The sequence below is a fragment of the Coregonus lavaretus genome, assembly GCF_964263955.1.
Source record: "Coregonus lavaretus genome assembly, chromosome: 20".
Taxonomy (NCBI): domain Eukaryota; kingdom Metazoa; phylum Chordata; class Actinopteri; order Salmoniformes; family Salmonidae; genus Coregonus; species Coregonus lavaretus.
In genome coordinates, this window is record NC_140007.1 from 47,630,427 (window position 1) to 47,652,743 (window position 22,317).

Genomic DNA, 22,317 nt, shown 5'->3' on the forward strand with positions numbered 1-22,317 from the left:
AATTTGGGTTTCCAGTCTCTCCAAAAGAATGTGGTGATCGATGGTGTCAAAGGCAGCACTAAGGTCTAGTAGCACGAGGACAGATGCAGAGCCTCGGTCTGACGCCATTAAAAGGTCATTTACCACCTTCACAAGTGCAGTCTCAGTGCTATGATGGGGTCTAAAACCAGACTGAAGCATTTCGTATACATTGTTTGTCTTCAGAAAGGCAGTGAGTTGCTGCGCAACAGCTTTTTCTAAAATTTTTGAGAGGAATGGAAGATTCGATATAGGCCGATAGTTTTTTATATTTTCCGGGTCAAGGTTTGGCTTTTTCAAGAGAGGCTTTATCACTGCCACTTTTAGTGAGTTTGGTACACATCCGGTGGATAGAGAGCTGTTTATTATGTTCAACATAGGAGGGCCAAGCACAGGAAGCATTTCCTTCAGCAGTTTAGTAGGAATAGGATCCAGTATGCAGCTTGAAGGTTTAGAGGCCATGATTATTTTCATCATTGTGTCAAGAGATATAGTACTAAAACACTTAAGTGTCTCTCCCGATCCCAGGCCCTCGCAGAGCTGTGCAGATCCAGGACAGCTAAGCCCTGGAGGAATACGCAGATTCAAAGAGGAGTCCGTAATTTGCTTTCTAATGGTCATGATCTTTTCCTCAAAGAAGTTCATGAATTTATCACTGCTGAAGTGAAAACCATCCTCTCTTGGGGAATGCTGCTTTTTAGTTAGCTTTGCAACAGTATCAAAAAGAAATTTTGGATTGTTCTTATTTTCCTCGATTAATTTGGAAAAGTAGGATGATCGAGCAGCAGTGAGGGCTCTTCGGTACTGCACGGTACTGTCTTTCCAAGCTAGTCGGAAGACTTCCAGTTTGGTGTGGCGCCATTTCCGTTCCAATTTCCTGGAAGCTTGCTTCAAAGCTCGGGTATTTTCTGTATACCAGGGAGCTAGTTTCTTATGACAAATGTTTTTCGTTTTTAGGGGTGCAACTGCATCTAGGGTATTGCGCAAGGTTAAATTGAGTTCCTCAGTTAAGTGGTTAACTGATTTTTGTCCTCTGACGTCCTTGGGTAGGCAGAAGGAGTCTGGAAGGGCATCAATAAATTTTTGTGTTGTCTGAGAATTTATAGCACGACTTTTGATGCTCCTTGGTTGGGGTCTGAGCAGATTATTTGTTGCGATTGCAAACGTAATAAAATGGTGGTCCGATAGTCCAGGATTTTGTGGAAAAACATTAAGATCTACAACATTTATTCCATGGGACAAAACTAGGTCCAGAGTATGACTGTGGCAGTGAGTAGGTCCAGAGACATGTTGGACAAAACCCACTGAGTCGATAATGGCTCCGAAAGACTTTTGGAGTGGGTCTGTGGACTTCTCCATGTGAATATTAAAATCACCAAAAATTAGAATATGATCTGCTATGACTACAAGGTCTGATAGGAATTCAGGAAACTCAGAGAGGAACGCTGTATATGGCCCAGGAGGCCTGTAAACAGTAGCTATAAAAAGTGATTGAGTAGGCTGCATAGATTTCATGACTAGAAGCTCAAAAGATGAAAACGCCATTTTCGCCAGGAGTCAGAGATTATATGGATGAGTTAGTGCCTGGAGTCAGAGGGTTTATGGAGGAGATAGAGCCTGGAGTCAGAGAGTATATGGAGGAGTTAGAGCCTGGAGTCAGAGAGTATATGGAGGAGTTAGAGCCTGGAGTCAGAGATGAGGAGTTAGAGTCTGGAGTCAGAGAGTATATGAAGAAGTTAGAGCCTGGAGTCAGAGAGTTTATGGAGGAGTTAGAGCCTGAGTCAGAGATGAGGAGTTTGAGCCTGGAGTAGGAGAGTATATGGATGAGTTAGAGCCTGTAGTCAGAGAGTATATGGAGGAGTTAGAGCCTGGAGTTAGAGAGGAGTAGTTAGAGCCTGGAGTCAGAGAGTATATGGAGGAGTTAGAGCCTGGAGTCAGAGAGTATATGGAGGAGTTAGAGCCTGGAGTCAGAGAGTTTATGGAGGAGATGGAGCCTGGCGTCAGAGAGTATATGGAGGAGTTAGATTCTGGAGTCAGAGAGTATATGGAGGAGTTAGAGCCTGGAGTCAGAGAGTTTATGGAGGAGATAGAGCCTGGAGTCCCAGAGTATATGGAGGAGTTAGAGCCTGGAGTACGGGAGTATATGGAAGAGTTAGAGCCTGGAGTCAGAGAGTATATGGAGGAGTTAGAGGCTGGAGTCAGAGAGTATATGGAGGAGATAGAGCCTGGAGTCAGAGAGTATATGGAGGAATTAGAGCCTGGAGTCAGAGATGAGGAGTTAGAGCCTGGAGTCAGACAGTATATGGAGGAGTTAGAGCCTGGAGTCAGAGAGTTTATGTAGGAGTTAGAGCCTGGAGTCAGAGAGTATATGGAGGAGTTAGAGCCTGGAGTTAGCGAGGAGTAGTTAGAGCCTGGAGTCAGAGAGTATATGGAGGAGTTAGTGCCTGGAGTCAGAGAGTATATGGAGGAGTTAGAGCCTGGAGTCAGAGATTATATGGAGTAGTTAGAGCCTGGAGTCAGAGAGTATATGGAGGAGTTAGAGCCTGGAGTCAGAGATGAGGATTTTGAGCCTGGAGTCAGAGAGTATATGGAGGAGTTAGAGCCTGGAGTTAGAGAGGAGTAGTTAGAGCCTGGAGTCAGAGAATATATGGAGGAGTTAGAGCCTGGAGTCAGAGAGTATATGGAGGAGTTAGAGCCTGGAGTCAGACAGTATATGGAGGAGTTAGAGCCTGGAGTCAGACATTATAGTGAGGAGTTAGAGCCGGGAGTCAGAGAGTTTATGGAGGAGTTAGAGCCTGGAGTCAGAGAGTATATGGAGGAGTTAGAGCCTGAGTCAGAGAGTATATGGAGGAGTTAGAGCCTGGAGTCAGAGAGTATATGGAGGAGTTAGAGCCTGAGTCAGAGAGTATATGGAGGAGTTAGAGCCTGGAGTCAGAGAGTATATGGAGGAGTTAGAGCCTGGAGTCAGACAGTATATGGAGGAGTTAGAGCCTGGAGTCAGACATTATATTGAGGAGTTAGAGCCGGGAGTCAGAAAGTTTATGGAGGAGTTAGAGCCTGGAGTCAGAGAGTATATGGAGGAGTTAGAGCCTGAGTCAGAGAGTATATGGAGGAGTTAGAGCCTGGAGTCAGAGAGTATATGGAGGAGTTAGAGCCTGAGTCAGAGAGTATATGGAGGAGTTAGAGCCTGGAGTCAGAGAGTTTATGGAGGAGTTAGAGCCTGGAGTCAGAGAGTATATGGAGGAGTTAGAGCCTGGAGTCAGAGAGTTTATGGAGGAGTTAGAGCCTGGAGTCAGAGAATATATGGAGGAGTTAGAGCCTGGAGTCAGACAGTATATGGAGGAGTTAGAGCCTGGAGTCAGAGAGTATATGGAGGAGTTAGAGCCTGGAGTCAGAGAGTATATGGAGGAGTTATAGCCTGGAGTCAGAGAGTTTATGGAGGAAATGGAGCCTGGGGTCAGAGAGTATATGGAGGAGTTAGAGTCTGGAGTCAGACAGTATATGGAGGAGTTAGAGCCTGGAGTCAGAGAGTATATGGAGGAGTTAGAGCCTGGAGTAAGAGATGAGGAGTTAGAGCCTGGAGTCAGAGAGTATATGGAGGAAATGGAGCCTGGAGTCAGAGAGTATATGGAGGAGTTAGAGCCTGGAGTCAGAGAGTATATGGAGGAGTTAGAGCCTGGAGTCAGAGGATTTATGGAGGAGATAGAGCCTGGAGTCAGAGAGTATATGGAGGAGTTAGAGCCTGGAGTCAGAGATTATATGGAGGAGTTAGTGCCTGGAGTCAGAGGGTTTAATGGAGGAGATAGAGCCTGGAGTCAGAGAGTATATGGAGGAGTTAGAGCCTGGAGTCAGAGAGTATATGGAGGAGTTAGAGCCTGGAGTCAGAGATAAGGAGTTAGAGCCTGGAGTCAGAGAGTATATGGAGGAGTTAGAGCCTGGAGTCAGAGAGTTTATGGTGGTGTTAGAGCCTGGAGTCAGAGAGTATATGGAGGAGTTAGATCCTGGAGTTAGAGAGGAGTAGTTAGAGCCTGGAGTCAGAGAATATATGGAGGAGTTATTGCCTGGAGTCAGAGAGTATATGGAGGAGTTAGAGCCTGGAGTCAGAGATTATATGGAGGAGTTAGAGCCTGGAGTCAGAGAGTATATGGAGGAGTTAAATCCTGGAGTCAGAGATGAGGAGTTTGAGCCTGGAGTCAGAGAGTATATGGAGGAGTTAGAGCCTGGAGTTAAGAGAGGAGTAGTTAGAGCCTGGAGTCAGAGAAAATATGGAGGAGTTAGAGCCTGGAGTCAGAGAGTATATGGAGGAGTTAGAGCCTGGAGTAAGATAGTTTATGGAGGAGATGGAGCCTGGAGTCAGAGAGTATATGGAGGAGTTAGAGCCTGGAGTCAGAGAGTATATGGAGGAGTTAGAGCCTGGAGTCAGAGAGTTTATGGAGGAGATAGAGCCTGGAGTCAGAGGGTATATGGAGGAGTTAGAGCCTGGAGTATGGGAGTATATGAAGGAGTTAGAGCCTGGAGTCAGAGAGTATATGGAGGAGTTAGAGCCTGGAGTCAGAGAGTTTATGGAGGAGATAGAGCCTGGAGTCAGAGAGTATATGGAGGAGTTAGAGCCTGGAGTACGGGAGTATATGGAGGAGTTAGAGCCTGGAGTCAGAGAGTATATGGAGGAGTTAGAGCCTGGAGTCAGACAGTATATGGATGAGTTAGAGCCTGGAGTCAGAGATTATATGGAGGAGTTAGAGCCTGGAGTCAGAGAGTTTATGGAGGAGTTAGAGCCTGAGTCAGAGATGAGGAGTTTGAGCCTGGAGTCAGAGAGTATATGGAGGAGTTAGAGCCTGTAGTCAGAGAGTATATGGAGGAGTTAGAGCCTGGAGTTAGAGAGGAGTAGTTAGAGCCTGGAGTCAGAGAATATATGGAGGAGTTAGAGCCTGGAGTCAGAGAGTATATGGAGGAGTTAGAGCCTGGAGTCAGAGAGTATATGGAGGAGTTAGAGCCTAAAGTCAGAGAGTTTATGGAGGAGATGGAGCCTGGAGTCAGAGAGTATATGGAGGAGTTAGAGCCTGGAGTCAGAGAGTATATGGAGGAGTTAGAGCCTGGAGTCAGAGAGTTTATGGAGGAGATAGAGCCTGGAGTCAGAGAGTATATGGAGGAGTTAGAGCCTGGAGTACAGGAGTATATGGAACAGTTAGAGCCTGGAGTCAGAGAGTATATGGAGGAGTTAGAGCCTGGAGTCAGAGAGTATATGGAGGAGATAGAGCCTGGAGTCAGAGAGTATATGGAGGAGTTAGACCCTGGAATTAGAGAGTATATGGAGGAATTAGAGCCTGGAGTCAGTGATGAGGAGTTAGAGCCTGGAGTCAGACAGTATATGGAGGAGTTAGAGCCTGGAGTCAGAGAGTTTATGTAGGAGTTAGAGCCTGGAGTCAGAGAGTATATGGAGGAGTTAGAGCCTGGAGTTAGAGAGGAGTAGTTAGAGCCTGGAGTCAGATAATATATGGAGGAGTTAGAGCCTGGAGTCAGAGAGTATATGGAGGAGTTAGAGCCTGGAGTCAGAGATTATATGGAGGAGTTAGAGCCTGGAGTCAGAGAGTTTATGGAGGAGTTAGAGCCTGAGTCAGAGATTAGGAGTTAGAGCCTGGAGTCAGAGAGTATATGGAGGAGTTAGAGCCTGGAGTTGGAGAGGAGTAGTTAGAGCCTGGAGTCAGAGAATATATGGAGGAGTTAGAACCTGGAGTCAGAGAGTATATGGAGGAGTTAGAGCCTGGAGTCATAGAGTATATGGAGGAGTTAGAGCCTGGAGTCAGAGAGTATATGGAGGAGTTAGAGCCTGGAGTCAGAGAGTTTATGGAGGAGATGGAGCCTGGAGTCAGAGAGTATATGGAGGAGTTAGAGCCTGGAGTCAGAGAGTTTATGGAGGAGATATAGCCTGGAGTCTAAGAGTATATGGAGGAGTTAGAGCCTGGAGTCAGACAGTATATGGAGGAGTTAGAGCCTGGAGTCAGAGAGTATATGGAGGAGTTAGAGCCTGGAGTCAGACAGTATATGGAGGATTTAGAGCCTGGAGTAAGAGAGTATATGGAGGAGTTAGAGCCTGGAGTCAGAGAGTATATGGAGGAGTTAGAGCCTGGAGTCAGACAATATATGGAGGAGTTAGAGCCTGGAGTCAGAGATTATATGGAGGAGTTAGAGCTTTGAGTCAGAGAGTATATGGAGGAGTTAGAGCCTGGAGTCAGACAGCATATGGAGGAGTTAGAGCCTGGAGTCAGACAGTATATGGAGGAGTTAGAGCCTGGAGTCAGAGAGTATATGGAAGAGTTAGAGCCTGGAGTCAGAGAGTATATGGACGAGTTAGAGCCTGGAGTCAGAGAGTATATGGAGGAGTTAGAGCCTGGAGTCAGAGAGTTTATGGAGGAGTTAGAGCCTGAGTCAGAGAGTATATGGAAGAGTTAGAGCCTGGAGTCAGAGAGTATATGGACGAGTTAGAGCCTGGAGTCAGAGAGTATATGGAGGAGTTAGAGCCTGGAGTCAGAGAGTTTATGGAGGAGTTAGAGCCTGAGTCAGAGATGAGGAGATAGAGCCTGGAGTCAGAGAGTATATGGAGGAGTTAGAGCCTGGAGTCAGAGAGTATATGGAGGAGTTAGAGCCTGGAGTAAGATAGTTTATGGAGGAGATGGAGCCTGGAGTCAGAGAGTATATGGAGGAGTTAGAGCCTGGAGTCAGAGAGTATATGGAGGAGTTAGAGCCTGGAGTCAGAGAGTATATGGAGGAGTTAGAGACTGGAGTCAGATAGTATATGGAGGAGTTAGAGCCTGGAGTCAGACAGTATATGGAGGAGTTAGAGCCTGGAGTCAGAGAGTTTATGGAGGAGATAGAGCCTGGAGTCAGAGAGTATATGGAGGAGTTAGAGACTGGAGTCAGAGAGTATATGGAGGAGTTAGAGCCTGGAGTCAGAGAGTATATGGAGGAGTTAGAGCCTGGAGTCAGAGAGTATATGGAGGAGTTAGAGCCTGGAGTCAGAGAGTATATGGAGGAGTTAGAGACTGGAGTCAGAGAATATATGGAGGAGTTAGCACCGTTGTACAGGTGTGCAGGTGTCATGGCTGACACAATAAAACTGAATGATGTTGAATCATGCAAGCCACCCTTTTATTGCACCTCAGCAATTGCCTCTGCATAGAAACCATTCAAATACCAGACTTCAGGTTTTTACTTTATGGCGGTAAGATAATTTCACAATGAATGAATACTGATTTCACTATGATTGGCTAAAACACCTTTTGCATCCCTTTCCCAACAGCATTTCTGATTCAATTTGTATGTTCCGTTGCAGACTCCCCATCTCAGCCTGATAGGTTGGGCCATCCCGGGAGTGTGCCAGGCGGGTGATGAGGAAATGTAAAATAAGAAAAACATATATATGGCAATTATATTTGGTTGTTTGAACTTTTTAATAACCATTTATTTTATACATTTTCAGTGTAAGTGTTGTTATGCAATCTGCTAAAAGATAGATAGATAGATAGATAGATAGATAGACAGACAGACAGACAGACAGACAGACAGACAGACAGACAGACAGACAGACAGACAGACAGACAGACAGACAGACAGACAGACAGACAGACAGACAGACAGACAGACAGACAGACAGACAGACAGACAGACAGACAGACAGACAGACAGACAGACAGACAGACAGACAGATAGATAGATAGATAGATAGATAGATAGATAGATAGATAGATAGATAGATAGATAGATAGATAGATAGATAGATAGATAGATAGATAGATAGATAGATAGATAGATAGATAGATAGATAGATAGATAGATAGATGGGCATAGCCATTGAGGACTTAAACAATTTTTAAGTAGTCAACTGGGTGAACTTCCTATGGGTTAAGGAAGGATCACATACTGTAATTCCATCCAGGTCATCAGGAGAGATCAGCCAATGAAATATACTAGTGAGAAAACATTCCATAACTCCAGGGGGCAGTAAATCACCAACCTTGGCTTTATACCTGTTCAGACAACACCCTCCAGGGGGCAGTAAATCACCAACCTTGGCTTTATACCTGTTCAGACAACACCCTCCAGGGGGCAGTAAAGCACCAACCTTGGCTTTATACCAGTTCAGACAACACCCTCCAGGGGGCAGTAAAGCACCAACCTTGGCTTTATACCAGTTCAGACAACACCCTCCAGGGGGCAGTAAAGCACCAACCTTGGCTTTATACCAGTTCAGACAACACCCTCCAGGGGGCAGTAAAGCACCAACCTTGGTTTTATACCTGTTCAGACAACACCCTCCAGGGGGCAGTAAAGCACCAACCTTGGTTTTATACCTGTTCAGACAACACCCTCCAGGGGGCAGTATGCACCCTTTCAGTTTGTTTACCAGCCCATAGAAGTAGTAGAAGAAGAAAATGGACTACTTCAAAACGTATTGGAACTGAAATTATTTTCCAATCAGTGCGGATAGAGCAGCCAAGCTAGTTGTTTACATGCGTGATGGACAGACAAATGTAGCCCATAGCGCAAGATGAAACTGACATTTTGCGGGTGGGGAGAGGGTTGAGGAGAGGGTTGAGGAGGAGGTTGAGGAGAGGGTTGAGGAGGAGGTTGAGGAGAGGGTTGAGGAGGAGGTTGAGGAGGAGGTTGAGGAGGAGGTTGAGGAGAGGGTTGAGGAGAGGGTTGAGGAGGAGGTTGAGGAGGAGGTTGAGGAGGAGGTTGAGGAGAGGGTTGAGGAGAGAGCGAGAGAGGGTTTGAGGAGAGGGTTGAGGAGAGGGTTGAGGAGAGGGTTGAGGAGAGGGTTGAGGAGAGGGTTGAGGAGAGAGCGAGAGAGGGTTTGAGGAGGAGGTTGAGGAGAGGGTTGAGGAGGAGGTTGAGGAGAGGGTTGAGGAGGAGGTTGAGGAGGAGGTTGAGGAGGAGGTTGAGGAGAGGGTTGAGGAGAGGGTTGAGGAGAGAGCGAGAGAGGGTTTGAGGAGAGGGTTGAGGAGAGGGTTGAGGAGGAGGTTGAGGAGAGGGTTGAGGAGAGGGTTGAGGAGGAGGTTGAGGAGAGAGTTGAGGAGGAGGTTGAGGAGAGGGTTGAGGAGAGAGCGAGAGAGGGTTTGAGGAGAGGGTTGAGGAGAAGGCTTGAAGCACTGGGCATCTTGTTATGGCATTATATTAATTAGGTCCACAGAATTATACCTAGGAGGAGTGGCTTCTATGGAGGAACTTTGAATGTCCTTTGAGCTAGCTAGCTAACAAGGTTGTGTAGGCAGAGCGGCACCAGAACTAAAAACACGTCTTACCTTTTTGTAATTAATAAATCCAACGTGAAACATGATAACTAGGCTTCTGGTATCCTTAACTAGCATTGAAAAAGTTAATACATTCTAATAAAAAATCTCTCTCCCTATCTTCACTTGTAAGGTCAGTACAGTGGCCTCTGCTTCAGAGGGGGGAGGGGCTACAGTGGCCTCTGCTTCAGAGGGGGGAGGGGCTACAGTGGCCTCTGCTTCAGAGGGGGGAGGGGCTACAGTGGCCTCTGCTTCAGAGGGGGGAGGGGCTACAGTGGCCTCTGCTTCAGAGGGGGGAGGGGCTACAGTGGCCTCTGCTTCAGAGGGGGGAGGGGCTACAGTGGCCTCTGCCTCAGAGGGGGGAGGGGCTACAGTGGCCTCTGCTTCAGAGGGGGGAGGGGCTACAGTAGCCTCTGCTTCAGAGGGGGGAGGGGCTACAGTGGCCTCTGCTTCAGAGGGGGGAGGGGCTACAGTGGCCTCTGCTTCAGAGGGGGGAGGGGCTACAGTGGCCTCTGCTTCAGAGGGGGGAGGGGCTACAGTGGCCTCTGCTTCAGAGGGGGGAGGGGCTACAGTGGCCTCTGCTTCAGAGGGGGGAGGGGCTACAGTGGCCTCTGCTTCAGAGGGGGGAGGGGCTACAGTGGCCTCTGCTTCAGAGGGGGGAGGGGCTACAGTGGCCTCTGCTTCAGAGGGGGGAGGGGCTACAGTGGCCTCTGCCTCAGAGGGGGGAGGGGCTACAGTGGCCTCTGCTTCAGAGGGGGGAGGGGCTACAGTAGCCTCTGCTTCAGAGGGGGGAGGGGCTACAGTGGCCTCTGCTTCAGAGGGGGGAGGGGCTACAGTGGCCTCTGCTTCAGAGGGGGGAGGGGCTACAGTGGCCTCTGCTTCAGAGGGGGGAGGGGCTACAGTGGCCTCTGCTTCAGAGGGGGGAGGGGCTACAGTGGCCTCTGCTTCAGAGGGGGGAGGGGCTACAGTGGCCTCTGCTTCAGAGGGGGGAGGGGCTACAGTGGCCTCTGCCTCAGAGGGGGGAGGGGCTACAGTGGCCTCTGCTTCAGAGGGGGGAGGGGCTACAGTAGCCTCTGCTTCAGAGGGGGGAGGGGCTACAGTGGCCTCTGCTTCAGAGGGGGGAGGGGCTACAGTGGCCTCTGCTACAGAGGGGGGAGGGGCTGCAGTGGCCTCTGCTTCAGAGGGGGGAGGGGCTACAGTGGCCTCTGCTTCAGAGGGGGGAGGGGCTACAGTGGCCTCTGCTTCAGAGGGGGGAGGGGCTACAGTGGCCTCTGCTTCAGAGGGGGGAGGGGCTACAGTGGCCTCTGCTTCAGAGGGGGGAGGGGCTACAGTGGCCTCTGCTTCAGAGGGGGGAGGGGCTACAGTGGCCTCTGCTTCAGAGGGGGGAGGGGCTACAGTAGCCTCTGCTTCAGAGGGGGGAGGGGCAGGTAGCCTCTGCTTCAGAGGGGGGAGGGGCTACAGTAGCCTATGCTTCAGAGGGGGGAGGGGCTACAGTGGCCTATGCTTCAGAGGGGGGAGGGGCTACAGTGGCCTCTGCTTCAGAGGGGGGAGGGGCTACAGTGGCCTCTGCTTCAGAGGGGGGAGGGGCTACAGTGGCCTCTGCCTCAGAGGGGGGAGGGGCTACAGTGGCCTCTGCTTCAGAGGGGGGAGGGGCTACAGTAGCCTCTGCTTCAGAGGGGGGAGGGGCTACAGTGGCCTCTGCTTCAGAGGGGGGAGGGGCTACAGTGCCCTCTGCTTCAGAGGGGGGAGGGGCTACAGTGGCCTCTGCTTCAGAGGGGGGAGGGGCTGCAGTGGCCTCTGCTTCAGAGGGGGGAGGGGCTACAGTGGCCTCTGCTTCAGAGGGGGGAGGGGCTACAGTGGCCTCTGCTTCAGAGGGGGGAGGGGCTACAGTGGCCTCTGCTTCAGAGGGGGGAGGGGCTACAGTGGCCTCTGCTTCAGAGGGGGGAGGGGCTACAGTGGCCTCTGCTTCAGAGGGGGGAGGGGCTACAGTGGCCTCTGCTTCAGAGGGGGGAGGGGCTACAGTAGCCTCTGCTTCAGAGGGGGGAGGGGCAGGTAGCCTCTGCTTCAGAGGGGGGAGGGGCTACAGTAGCCTATGCTTCAGAGGGGGGAGGGGCTACAGTAGCCTTTGCTTCAGAGGGGGGAGGGGCTACAGTAGCCTATGCTTCAGAGGGGGGAGGGGCTACAGTGGCCTCTGCTTCAGAGGGGGGAGGGGCTACAGTAGCCTATGCTTCAGAGGGGGGAGGGGCTACAGTAGCCTATGCTTCAGAGGGAGGAGGGGCTACAGTGGCCTCTGCTTCAGAGGGGGGAGGGGCTACAGTAGCCTATGCTTCAGAGGGGGGAGGGGCTACAGTGGCCTATGCTTCAGAGGGGGGAGGGGCTACAGTGGCCCTGCTTCAGAGGGGGGAGGGGCTACAGTAGCCTATGCTTCAGAGGGGGGAGGGGCTACAGTGGCCTCTGCTTCAGAGGGGGGAGGGGCTACAGTAGCCTATGCTTCAGAGGGGGGAGGGGCAGGTAGCCTCTGCTTCAGAGGGGGGAGGGGCTACAGTAGCCTATGCTTCAGAGGGGGGAGGGGCTACAGTGGCCTCTGCTTCAGAGGGGGAAGGGGCTACAGTAGCCTATGCTTCAGAGGGGGGAGGGGCTACAGTGGCCTCTGCTTCAGAGGGGGGAGGGGCTACAGTAGCCTATGCTTCAGAGGGGGGAGGGGCTACAGTGGCCTATGCTTCAGAGGGGGGAGGGGCTACAGTGGCCTCTGCTTCAGAGGGGGGAGGGGCTACAGTAGCCTATGCTTCAGAGGGGGGAGGGGCTACAGTAGCCTATGCTTCAGAGGGGGGAGGGGCTACAGTGGCCTCTGCTTCAGAGGGGGGAGGGGCTAGAGTAGCCTATGCTTCAGAGGGGGGAGGGGCTACAGTGGCCTATGCTTCAGAGGGGGGAGGGGCTACAGTGGCCTCTGCTTCAGAGGGGGGAGGGGCTACAGTAGCCTATGCTTCAGAGGGGGGAGGGGCTACAGTAGCCTATGCTTCAGAGGGGGGAGGGGCTACAGTGGCCTCTGCCTCAGAGGGGGGAGGGGCTACAGTAGCCTATGCTTCAGAGGGGGGAGGGGCTACAGTGGCCTCTGCTTCAGAGGGGGGAGGGGCTACAGTAGCCTATGCTTCAGAGGGGGGAGGGGCAGGTTGATGCTTTGTTGTTGTTGTTGCGTTTGTTGTGGGACTAGAAATAAATGCCTGGAACATAAAATAACGTTATTAACCGGTTCCCATGCTTTTAAAATAACGTTATTAACCGGTTCCCCTGCTTTTAAAATAACGTTTTTAACCGGTTCCCATGCTTTTAAAATAACGTTATTAACCGGTTCCCATGCTTTTAAAATAACGTTATTAACCGGTTAACATGCTTTTAAAATAACGTTAACCGGTTCCCATGCTTTTCATCATAGGTACACGTCAACTATGACAGACAAATTGAGAAAAATAATTCCAGAAAATCACATTGTAGGATTTTTTATGAATTTATTTGCAAATTATGGTGGAAAATAAGTATTTGGTCACCTACAAACAAGCAAGATTTCTGGCTCTCACAGACCTGTAACTTCTTCTTTAAGAGGATCCTCTGTCCTCCACTCGTTACCTGTATTAATGGCACCTGTTTGAACTTGTTATCAGTATAAAAGACACCTGTCCACAACCTCAAACAGTCACACTCCAAACTCCACTATGGCCAAGACCAAAGAGCTGTCAAAGGACACCAGAAACAAAATTGTAGACCTGCACCAGGCTGGGAAGACTGAATCTGCAATAGGTAAGCAGCTTGGTTTGAAGAAATCAACTGTGGGAGCAATTATTAGGAAATGGAAGACATACAAGACCACTGATAATCTCCCTCGATCTGGGGCTCCACGCAAGATCTCACCCCGTGGGGTCAAAATGATCACAAGAACGGTGAGCAAAAATCCCAAAACCACACGGGGGGACCTAGTGAATGACCTGCAGAGAGCTGGGACCAAAATAACAAAGCCTACCATCAGTAACACACAACGCTGCCAGGGACTCAAATCCTGCAGTGCCAGATGTGTCCCCCTGCTTAAGCCAGTACATGTCCAGGCCCGTCTGAAGTTTGCTAGAGTGCATTTGGATGATCCAGAAGAGGATTGGGAGAATGTCATATGGTCAGATGAAACCAAAATATAACTTTTTGGTAAAAACTCAACTCGTCGTGTTTGGAGGACAAAGAATGCTGAGTTGCATCCAAAGAACACCATACCTACTGTGAAGCATGGGGGTGGAAACATCATGCTTTGGGGCTGTTTTTCTGCAAAGGGACCAGGACGACTGATCCGTGTAAAGGAAAGAATGAATGGGGCCATGTATCGTGAGATTTTGAGTGAAAACCTCTTTCCATCAGCAAGGGCATTGAAGATGAAACGTGGCTGGGTCTTTCAGCATGACAATGATCCCAAACACACCGCCCGGGCAACGAAGGAGTGGCTTCGTAAGAAGCATTTCAAGGTCCTGGAGTGGCCTAGCCAGTCTCCAGATCTCAACCCCATAGAAAATCTTTGGAGGGAGTTGAAAGTCCGTGTTGCCCAGCGACAGCCCCAAAACATCACTGCTCTAGAGGAGATCTGCATGGAGGAATGGGCCAAAATACCAGCAACAGTGTGTGAAAGCCTTGTGAAGACTTACAGAAAACGTTTGACCTGTGTCATTGCCAACAAAGGGTATATAACAAAGTATTGAGAAACTTTTGTTATTGACCAAATACTTATTTTCCACCATAATCTGTAAATAAATTCATTTAAAATCCTACAATGTGATTTTCTGGAGAAAAAAATTCTCATTTTTTCTGTCATAGTTGACGTGTACCTATGATGAAAATTACAGGCCTCTCTCATCTTTTTAAGTGGGAGAACTTGCACAATTGGTGGCTGACTAAATACTTTTTTTCCCCACTGTATGTGACAAATGAAATGTTATTTTATTTAATAGATGGGTTAGCTGATAACGTCACGAAAACAATGCACACGCCTTAATGGGGCAGAAGTCTGTGAGTTGTGATTCTGGATGGCCAGATGGCTAGCAATAATAACAATAAATTGCCATGTGGGGAATCATAAGTGTCTCTTTTCAGCTAGTTTCATCTTGTTCTTGATACCATGTCTTGTTTTGAAGTGTTTTGACTGATTTCATGTCAATGCTAATATGGCTAAAATTCGCTAGCTAGCTAACCAACAAATGTAACGATGTATTTGAGAGACAACAAGTGCTCATTGTGCAAATATATTTATGTTTTCAATAAACATTGGAGCCAAAATATAGTTTATATGTTGTCAACATTCTAAGCCAACCCCATCTGTTTTGCCCCATAGTTGCGCAGTTGTCGGTTTTGTTGGTAAACAACCAACCCGTCAATGGAGATACAGTGACAATTTTCAGATGGAACTGTTAGCCTGTGACGGCCAATAGAGCCCCAGTTAGCCTGTGACGGCCAATAGAGCCCCAGTTAGCCTGTGACGGCCAATAGAGCCCCAGTTAGCCTGTGACGGCCAATAGAGCCCCAGTTAGCCTGTGACGGCCAATAGAGACCCAGTTAGCCTGTGACGGCCAATAGAGACCCAGTTAGCCTGTGACGGCCAATAGAGCCCCAGTTAGCCTGTGACGGCCAATAGAGACCCAGTTAGCCTGTGACGGCCAATAGAGACCCAGTTAGCCTGTGACGGCCAATAGAGACCCAGTTAGCCTGTGACAGCCAATAGAGCCCCAGTTAGCCTGTGACAGCCAATAGAGACCCAGTTAGCCTGTGACAGCCAATAGAGACCCAGTTAGCCTGTGACAGCCAATAGAGACCCAGTTAGCCTGTGACAGCCAATAGAGACCCAGTTAGCCTGTGACGGCCAATAGAGACCCAGTTAGCCTGTGACAGCCAATAGAGCCCCAGTTAGCCTGTGACGGCCAATAGAGACCCAGTTAGCCTGTGACGGCCAATAGAGACCCAGTTAGCCTGTGACAGCCAATAGAGACCCAGTTAGCCTGTGACAGCCAATAGAGACCCAGTTAGCCTGTGACGGCCAATAGAGACCCAGTTAGCCTGTGACAGCCAATAGAGACCCAGTTAGCCTATGACGGCCAATAGAGACCCAGTTAGCCTGTGACAGCCAATAGAGACCCAGTTAGCCTGTGACGGCCAATAGAGACCCAGTTAGCCTGTGACGGCCAATAGAGCCCCACAGTGTCATAATACCCATAAAACAGGAAATGGTTCTAATCGTTTTTCCACTATTCAATTTTCCCATAAGGGATTTTAGAAAAACTTAAAATAAGGGCTGTGTTTCGTGTAGGCTTACCCTGGCGTGATAACCATGTAAATCTCTCTGTAGGCTAACCCTGGCGTGATAACCATGTAAATCTCTCTGTAGGCTAACCCTGGCGTGATAACCATGTAAATCTCTCTGTAGGCTAACCCTGGCGTGATAACCATGTAAATCTCTCTGTAGGCTAACCCTGGCGTGATAACCATGTAAATCTCTCTCGGACAGCTGTGTTTCGTGTAGGCTAACCCTGGCGTGATAACCATGTAAATCTCTCTGTAGGCTAACCCTGGCGTGATAACCATGTAAATCTCTCTCGGACAGCTGTGTTTCGTGTAGGCTAACCCTGGCGTGATAACCATGTAAATCTCTCTGTAGGCTAACCCTGGCGTGATAACCATGTAAATCTCTCTCGGACAGCTGTGTTTCGTGTAGGCTTACCCTGGCGTGATAACCAGACAGCTGTGTTTCGTGTAGTTTAACCCTGGACTCGGACAAGGTGACTTTTATCAATATATTCGGCTCTATTTACTCTGATTCAAAAATGCTAATTAGCATCAAAGTAGACATCATGCCCAAATCCCTGCTAGCTCCTGTCAGCTGTAGCGGACACCTTTGCTAACAGGTATTCCAAATCAAATCAAATCAAATGTTATTGGCCACATGCGCCGAATACAACAGGTGTAGACATTACAGTGAAATGCTTACTTATAGCCCTTAACCAACAATGCATTAATTTTTTTATACAAAAAAAGTAAAATAAAACAACAACAAAAAAGTGTTGAGAAAAAAAGAGCAGGAGTAAAATAAAATAACAGTAGGGAGGCTATATATACATTTTTAAATCTGATTCTACTGCTTGCGTGAGTTACTTGATGTGGAATAGAGCTCCATGTAGCCATGGCTCTGTATCAAATCAAATCAAATTTGATTTGCCACATGCACCGAATACAACAGGTGTAGACATTAAGGTGAAATTATACTTACAAGCCCTTAACCAACAATGCCTTTTTTAAAGATAAAAAAAAAAAAGTGTTAAGTAAAAAAAATAAAAGCAAATAACTAAAGAGCAGCAGTAAAATAAAATAACTGTAGCGAGGCTATATAATAATAATAATAATAATATGCCATTTAGCAGACGCTTTTATCCAAAGCGACTTACAGTCATGCGTGCATACATTTTTGTGTATGGGTGGTCCCGGGGATCGAACCCACTACCTTGGCGTTACAAGCGCCGTGCTCTACCAGCTGAGCTATATACAGGGGGTACCGGTGCAGAGTCAATGTGTGGGGGCACCGGCTAGCTGAGGTAGTTGAGGTAATATGTACATGTGGGTAGAGTTAAAGTGACTATGCATAAATAATTAACAGAGTAGCAGCAGTGTAAAAATATGGGGGGGGGGGGGGGGGGGGGGGGGGCAGTGCAAATAGTTTGGGTAGCCATGATTAGCTGTTCAGGAGTCTTATGGCTTATGGCCGAGCAGTTGCCGTACCAGGCGGTGATGCAACCAGTCAGGATGCTCTCGATGGTGCAGCTGTAGAATTTTTTGAGGATCTGAGGACCCATGCCAAATCTTTTCAGTCTCCTGAGGGGGAATAGGCTTTGTCGTGCCCTCTTCACGACTGTCTTGGTGTGTTTGGACCATGATAGTTCGTTGGTGATGTGGACACCAAGGAATTTGAAGCTCTCAACCTGTTCCACTACAGCCCCGTCGATGAGAATGGGGGCGTGCTCAGTCCTATTTTTTTTCCTGTAGTCCACAATCATCTCCTCTGTCTTGGTCACGTTGAGGGAGAGGTTGTTATCCTGGCACCACACAGCCAGGTCTCTGACCTCCTCCCTATAGGCTGTCTCATCGTTGTCGGTGATCAGGCCTACCACTGTTGTGTCGTCGGCAAACTTAATGATGGTGTTGGAATCGTGCCTGGCCATGCAGTCATGCGTGAACAGGGAGTACAGGAGGGGACTGAGCACGCACCCCTGAGGGGCCCCCGTGTTGAGGATCAGTGTGGCAGATGTGTTGTTACCTACCCTTACCACCTGGGGGCGGCCCGTCAGGAAGTCCAGGATCCAGTTGCAGAGGGAGGTGTTTTGTCCCAGGATCCTTAGCTTAGTGATGAGCTTTGAGGGCACTATGGTGTTGAATGCTGAGCTGTAGTCCTCTGTAGTCCTCTGTAGCTCAGCTGGTAGAGCACGGCGCTTGTAACGCCAAGGTAGTGGGTTCGATCCCCGGGACCACCCATACACAAAAAAAACAAAAAAATGTATGCACGCATGACTGTAAGTCGCTTTGGATAAAAGCGTCTGCTAAATGGCATATTATATATTATTATATATATATTATATTATATATTATATAGTCAATGAATAGCATTCTCACGTAGTTGTTCCTCTTGTCCAGGTGGGAAAGGACAGTGTGGAGTGCAATAGAGATTGCATCATCTGTGGATCTGTTGGGGCGGTATGCAAATTGGATTGGGTCTAGGGTTTCTGGGATAATGGTGTTGATGTGAGCCATGACCAGCCTTTCAAAGCACTTCATGGCTACAGACGTCAGTGCTACAGGTCGGTAGTCATTTAGGCAGGTTATCTTAGTGTCCTTGGGCACGGGGACAATGGTGGTCTGCTTGAAACATGTTGGTATTACAGACTCAGTCAGGGACATGTTGAAAATGTCAGTGAAGACACTTGCCAGTTTGGAGTACATGTCCTGGTAATCCGTCTGGCCCTGCGGCCTTGTGAATGTTGACCTGCTTAAAAGTCTTACTCACATTGGGTACGGAGAGCGTGATCACATAGTCATCCGGAACAGCTGGTGCTCCCATGCATGCTTCAGTGTTGCTTGCCTCGAAGCGAGCATAGGAGTGGTTTAGCTCGTATGGAAGGCTTGTGTCACTGGGCAGCTCGCGGCTGTGCTTCCCTTTGTAGTCTGTAATAGTTTTCAAGCCCTGCCACATCCGACGAGCGTCGGAGCCGGTGTAGTACGATTCAATCTTAGTCCGGTATTGACACTTTGCCTGTTTGATGGTTCGTCGGAGTGCATAGCGGGATTTCTTATAAGCATCCGGGTTAGAGTCCCGCTTCTTGAAAGCGGCAGCTCTACCCTTTAGCTCAGCGCGGATGTTGCCTGTAATCCATGACTTCTGGTTGGGGTATGTACGTACGGTCACTGTGGGAATGACGTCATCGATGCACTTATTGATGAAGCCAGTGACTGATGTGATGTACTCCTCAATGCTATCTGAAGAATCCCGGAACATGTTCCAGTCTGTGCTAGCAAAACAGTCCTGTAGCTTAGCATCTGCGTCATCTGACCACTTTTCTATTAACCGAGTCACTGGTCCTTCCTGCTTTAGTTTTTGCTTATAAGCAGGAATCAGGAGGATAGAGTTATGGTCAGATTTGCCAAATGGAGGGCGAGGGAGAGCTTTGTATGCATCTCTGTGTGTGGAGTAAAAGTGGTCTAGAGTTTTTTTCCTCTGGTTGCACATTTAACATGCTGGTAGAAATGAGGTAGAACTGATTTAAGTTTCCCTGCATTAAAGTCCCCGGCCACTAGGAGCGCTGCATCTGGATGAGTGTTTTCCTGTTCACTTATGGCCTTATACAGCTCATTCAGTGCAATCTTAATGCCAGCATTGGTTTGTGGTGGTAAATAGACAGCTATGAAAAATATAGATGAAAACTCTCTTGGTAAATAGTGTGTTCTACAGCTTATCATGAGATACTCTACCTCAGGCGAGCAAAACCTCAAGACTTCCTTAGTATTTGATTTTGTGCACCAGCTGTTATTTACAAATATACACAGACCACCACCCCTTGTCTTACCGGAGTCAGCCGTTCTATCCTGCCGATGTAGCGTATAGCCCGCTAGCTGTATGTTATCCATGTCGTCGTTCAGCCACGACTCGGTGAAACATAAGATATTACAGTTTTTAACCGTAATCTTAGGTCACCTAATTTACTTTCAAATGATTGAACATTGGCTAATAGGATTGATGGAAGAGGCAGTTTACTCGCTCACCGTCGGATCCTTACAAGGCACCCCGACCTACGTCCACGATATCTCCATCTCTTCCTCATGCGAATGACGGGGATTTGGGCCTTGTCGGGTGTCTGTAGGATATCCTTTGCGTCCGACTTGTTGAAGAAAAAATCTTCGACCAATACGAGGTGAGTAATCGCTGTCCTGATATCCAGAAGCTCTTTTTGGTTATAAGAGACGATGGCAGAAACAATATGTACAGAATAAATTACAAATAACGTGGAAAAACACACATAATAGTACAATTGGTTAGAGGGCTGTAAAACGGCAGCCATCTTCTCCGGCGCATTCTATTGTGTCAATTTAAAACTTGCACAAGACAGTTCACAGAATTGTCAATTTAAAGAAATTCAGCAAATTTTGCTAACAGATCGTTAATACAGAGATTCTTACCTTTCCCTCGATTCGTCCGTCTCCTCCAGATCATCATGGACTATCTTTATGATAGCCACATTAGCAGCTAATTAGCATTTCATTTTGGGGGGTAAATACAGGTGAATATATTGATAAAAGTCACCTTCTCCTAGAGAGATTTACACAGTTATCAAAACGTCACACCAGGGTAAGCCTACATGAAACACAGCCCTTATTTTAAGTGTTTCTAAAATCCCCTATGGGAAAAAATAATTGGAACCATTTCCGGCTTGGAACTCTGCTTGTCCAATCAGCTTCCAGGATCCAAACAACCAGTTTTATAATGAGTGTTACATGATGGTCAATGAAGCCAAACCCCACCATAACAGAGATTCATTCATTAGTAGTGACCAAGTTGTAAGTCGCTCTGGATAAGAGCGTCTGCTAAATGACGTAAATGTAAATGTAGTGACAGTTACCATGACAGCTGGTCCCAATACACTCCCTATCTCTCTCCCTGGGCCCTGACAGTTACCATGACAGCCGGTCCCAATACACTCCCTATCTCTCTCCCTGGGCCCTGACAGTTACCATGACAGCCGGTGCCAATACACTCCCTATCGCTCTCCCTGGGCCCTGACAGTTACCATGACAGCCGGTCCCAATACACTCCCTATCTCTCTCCCTGGGCCCTGACAGTTACCATGACAGCCGGTGCCAATACACTCCCTATCTCTCTCCCTGGGCCCTATCACTAACTCTGCAGCCCCTGGGGCTTCATTTATAACATTTATCATTTCAGGGTTCAATCATTTCTGTAAGTAGTAAGGGAAGAGGGTTAGGGTTAGGGATACTGTTAGGGTTTGGAATAGCACTGTGCCTTGTGTTGGCCATGTCCTCCAGCAGAGTGCTGTGATCGTATAGTGGTTAGTACTCTGTGTTGGCCATGTCCTCCAGCAGAGTGCTGTGATCCTATAGTGGTTAGTACTCTGTGTTGGCCATGTCCTCCAGCAGAGTGCTGTGATCCTATAGTGGTTAGTACTCTGTGTTGGCCATGTCCTCCAGCAGAGTGCTGTGATCGTATAGTGGTTAGTACTCTGTGTTGGCCATGTCCTCCAGAAGAGTGCTGTGATCCTATAGTGGTTAGTACTCTGTGTTGGCCATGTCCTCCAGCAGAGTGCTGTGGTCCTATAGTGGTTAGTACTCTGTGTTGGCCATGTCCTCCAGCAGAGTGCTGTGATCGTATAGTGGTTAGTACTCTGTGTTGGCCATGTCCTCCAGCAGAGTGCTGTGATCGTATAGTGGTTAGTACTCTGTGTTGGCCATGTCCTCCAGCAGAGTGCTGTGATCCTATAGTGGTTAGTGTTGAGGCGAATCCAGGTCATGCCAGGGAATATTCCCTGACAGCTTGAAGGCTTATTTGACCTCAACCAGCAGGTCACCACCTTTAGCTTATCCTCTCTCTTTATCTCCTTCTCCCTCTCCCCACAGGGAGCAGATGAGTCCGTTCTACTTTAAGTTCCAATTCCGGAACGTTGAGTATTCGTCTGGTCGTAATAAGACGTTGCTGTGTTACCGCGTGGAGACTCCAGAGGGCGCCACTGATCCGCTACAGGGATACATGGAGGACGAACACGCCACCGCACACGCAGAGGCGGCCTTCTTCACACAGGTAACAACATAAAGTTGGATAGAGGGCTCACTTGGACCAACGCCTGTTTTATCGTGGGACGCACCGTGAAGCCTGTTTTAGCATGGGACGCACCGTGAAGCCTGTTTTAGCATGGGACGCACCGTGAAGCCTGTTTTATAGTGGGACGCACCGTGAAGCCTGTTTTAGCATGGGACGCACCATTGAGTGCTTTCACCATTTTTTAGTAGTCAACTGGGTTCACAGAATTCACAGAATCACAGAATTCCATCCAGGTCAGCAGGAGGGGTCAGCCAATGAATGATACTCCTGAGTAAACAGGAGATGGCCGTAAATCAACAACCTTGGCTTGATACCAGTTCAGACTGTACACACTCCAGCGCAGTAAGTGGCGGTATTGACCTTTTCAGGTTATTTACGAACTGCCAATGCACCCACAGGAGAAGAAGAAATTGACTACTTTACAATGGCGATAGCCCTCAATGGTGCCTCCCATGGCTGTTAGGTGTACTCTCGTACCAACTCTATGACATAGATTCCCCCCCCCAGGTGTACCCTCATACCAACTATGACACAGATTCCCCGCCCCCCCTCCCCCTCTAGGTGTACCCTCGTACCAACTATATAACAGATTCCCCCACTCCCCCTTAATTCTACCCT

The 22,317-nt window shown here is 48.5% G+C and overlaps 1 protein-coding gene across 1 annotated transcript in view; it reads left to right on the forward strand.

Moving 5' to 3' along the window:
• LOC311147760 (putative C->U-editing enzyme APOBEC-2) overlaps positions 1-22,317 on the forward strand; it is a gene marked incomplete at both ends in the record, with an annotated part of 146,542 nt that overhangs the window by 121,559 nt on the left and 2,666 nt on the right. The window contains one exon of the mRNA XM_084184533.1: positions 21,498-21,678. Coding sequence (XP_084040659.1) covers positions 21,498-21,678 — 181 coding nt within the window. The remainder of the gene's footprint in view (positions 1-21,497; positions 21,679-22,317) is intronic.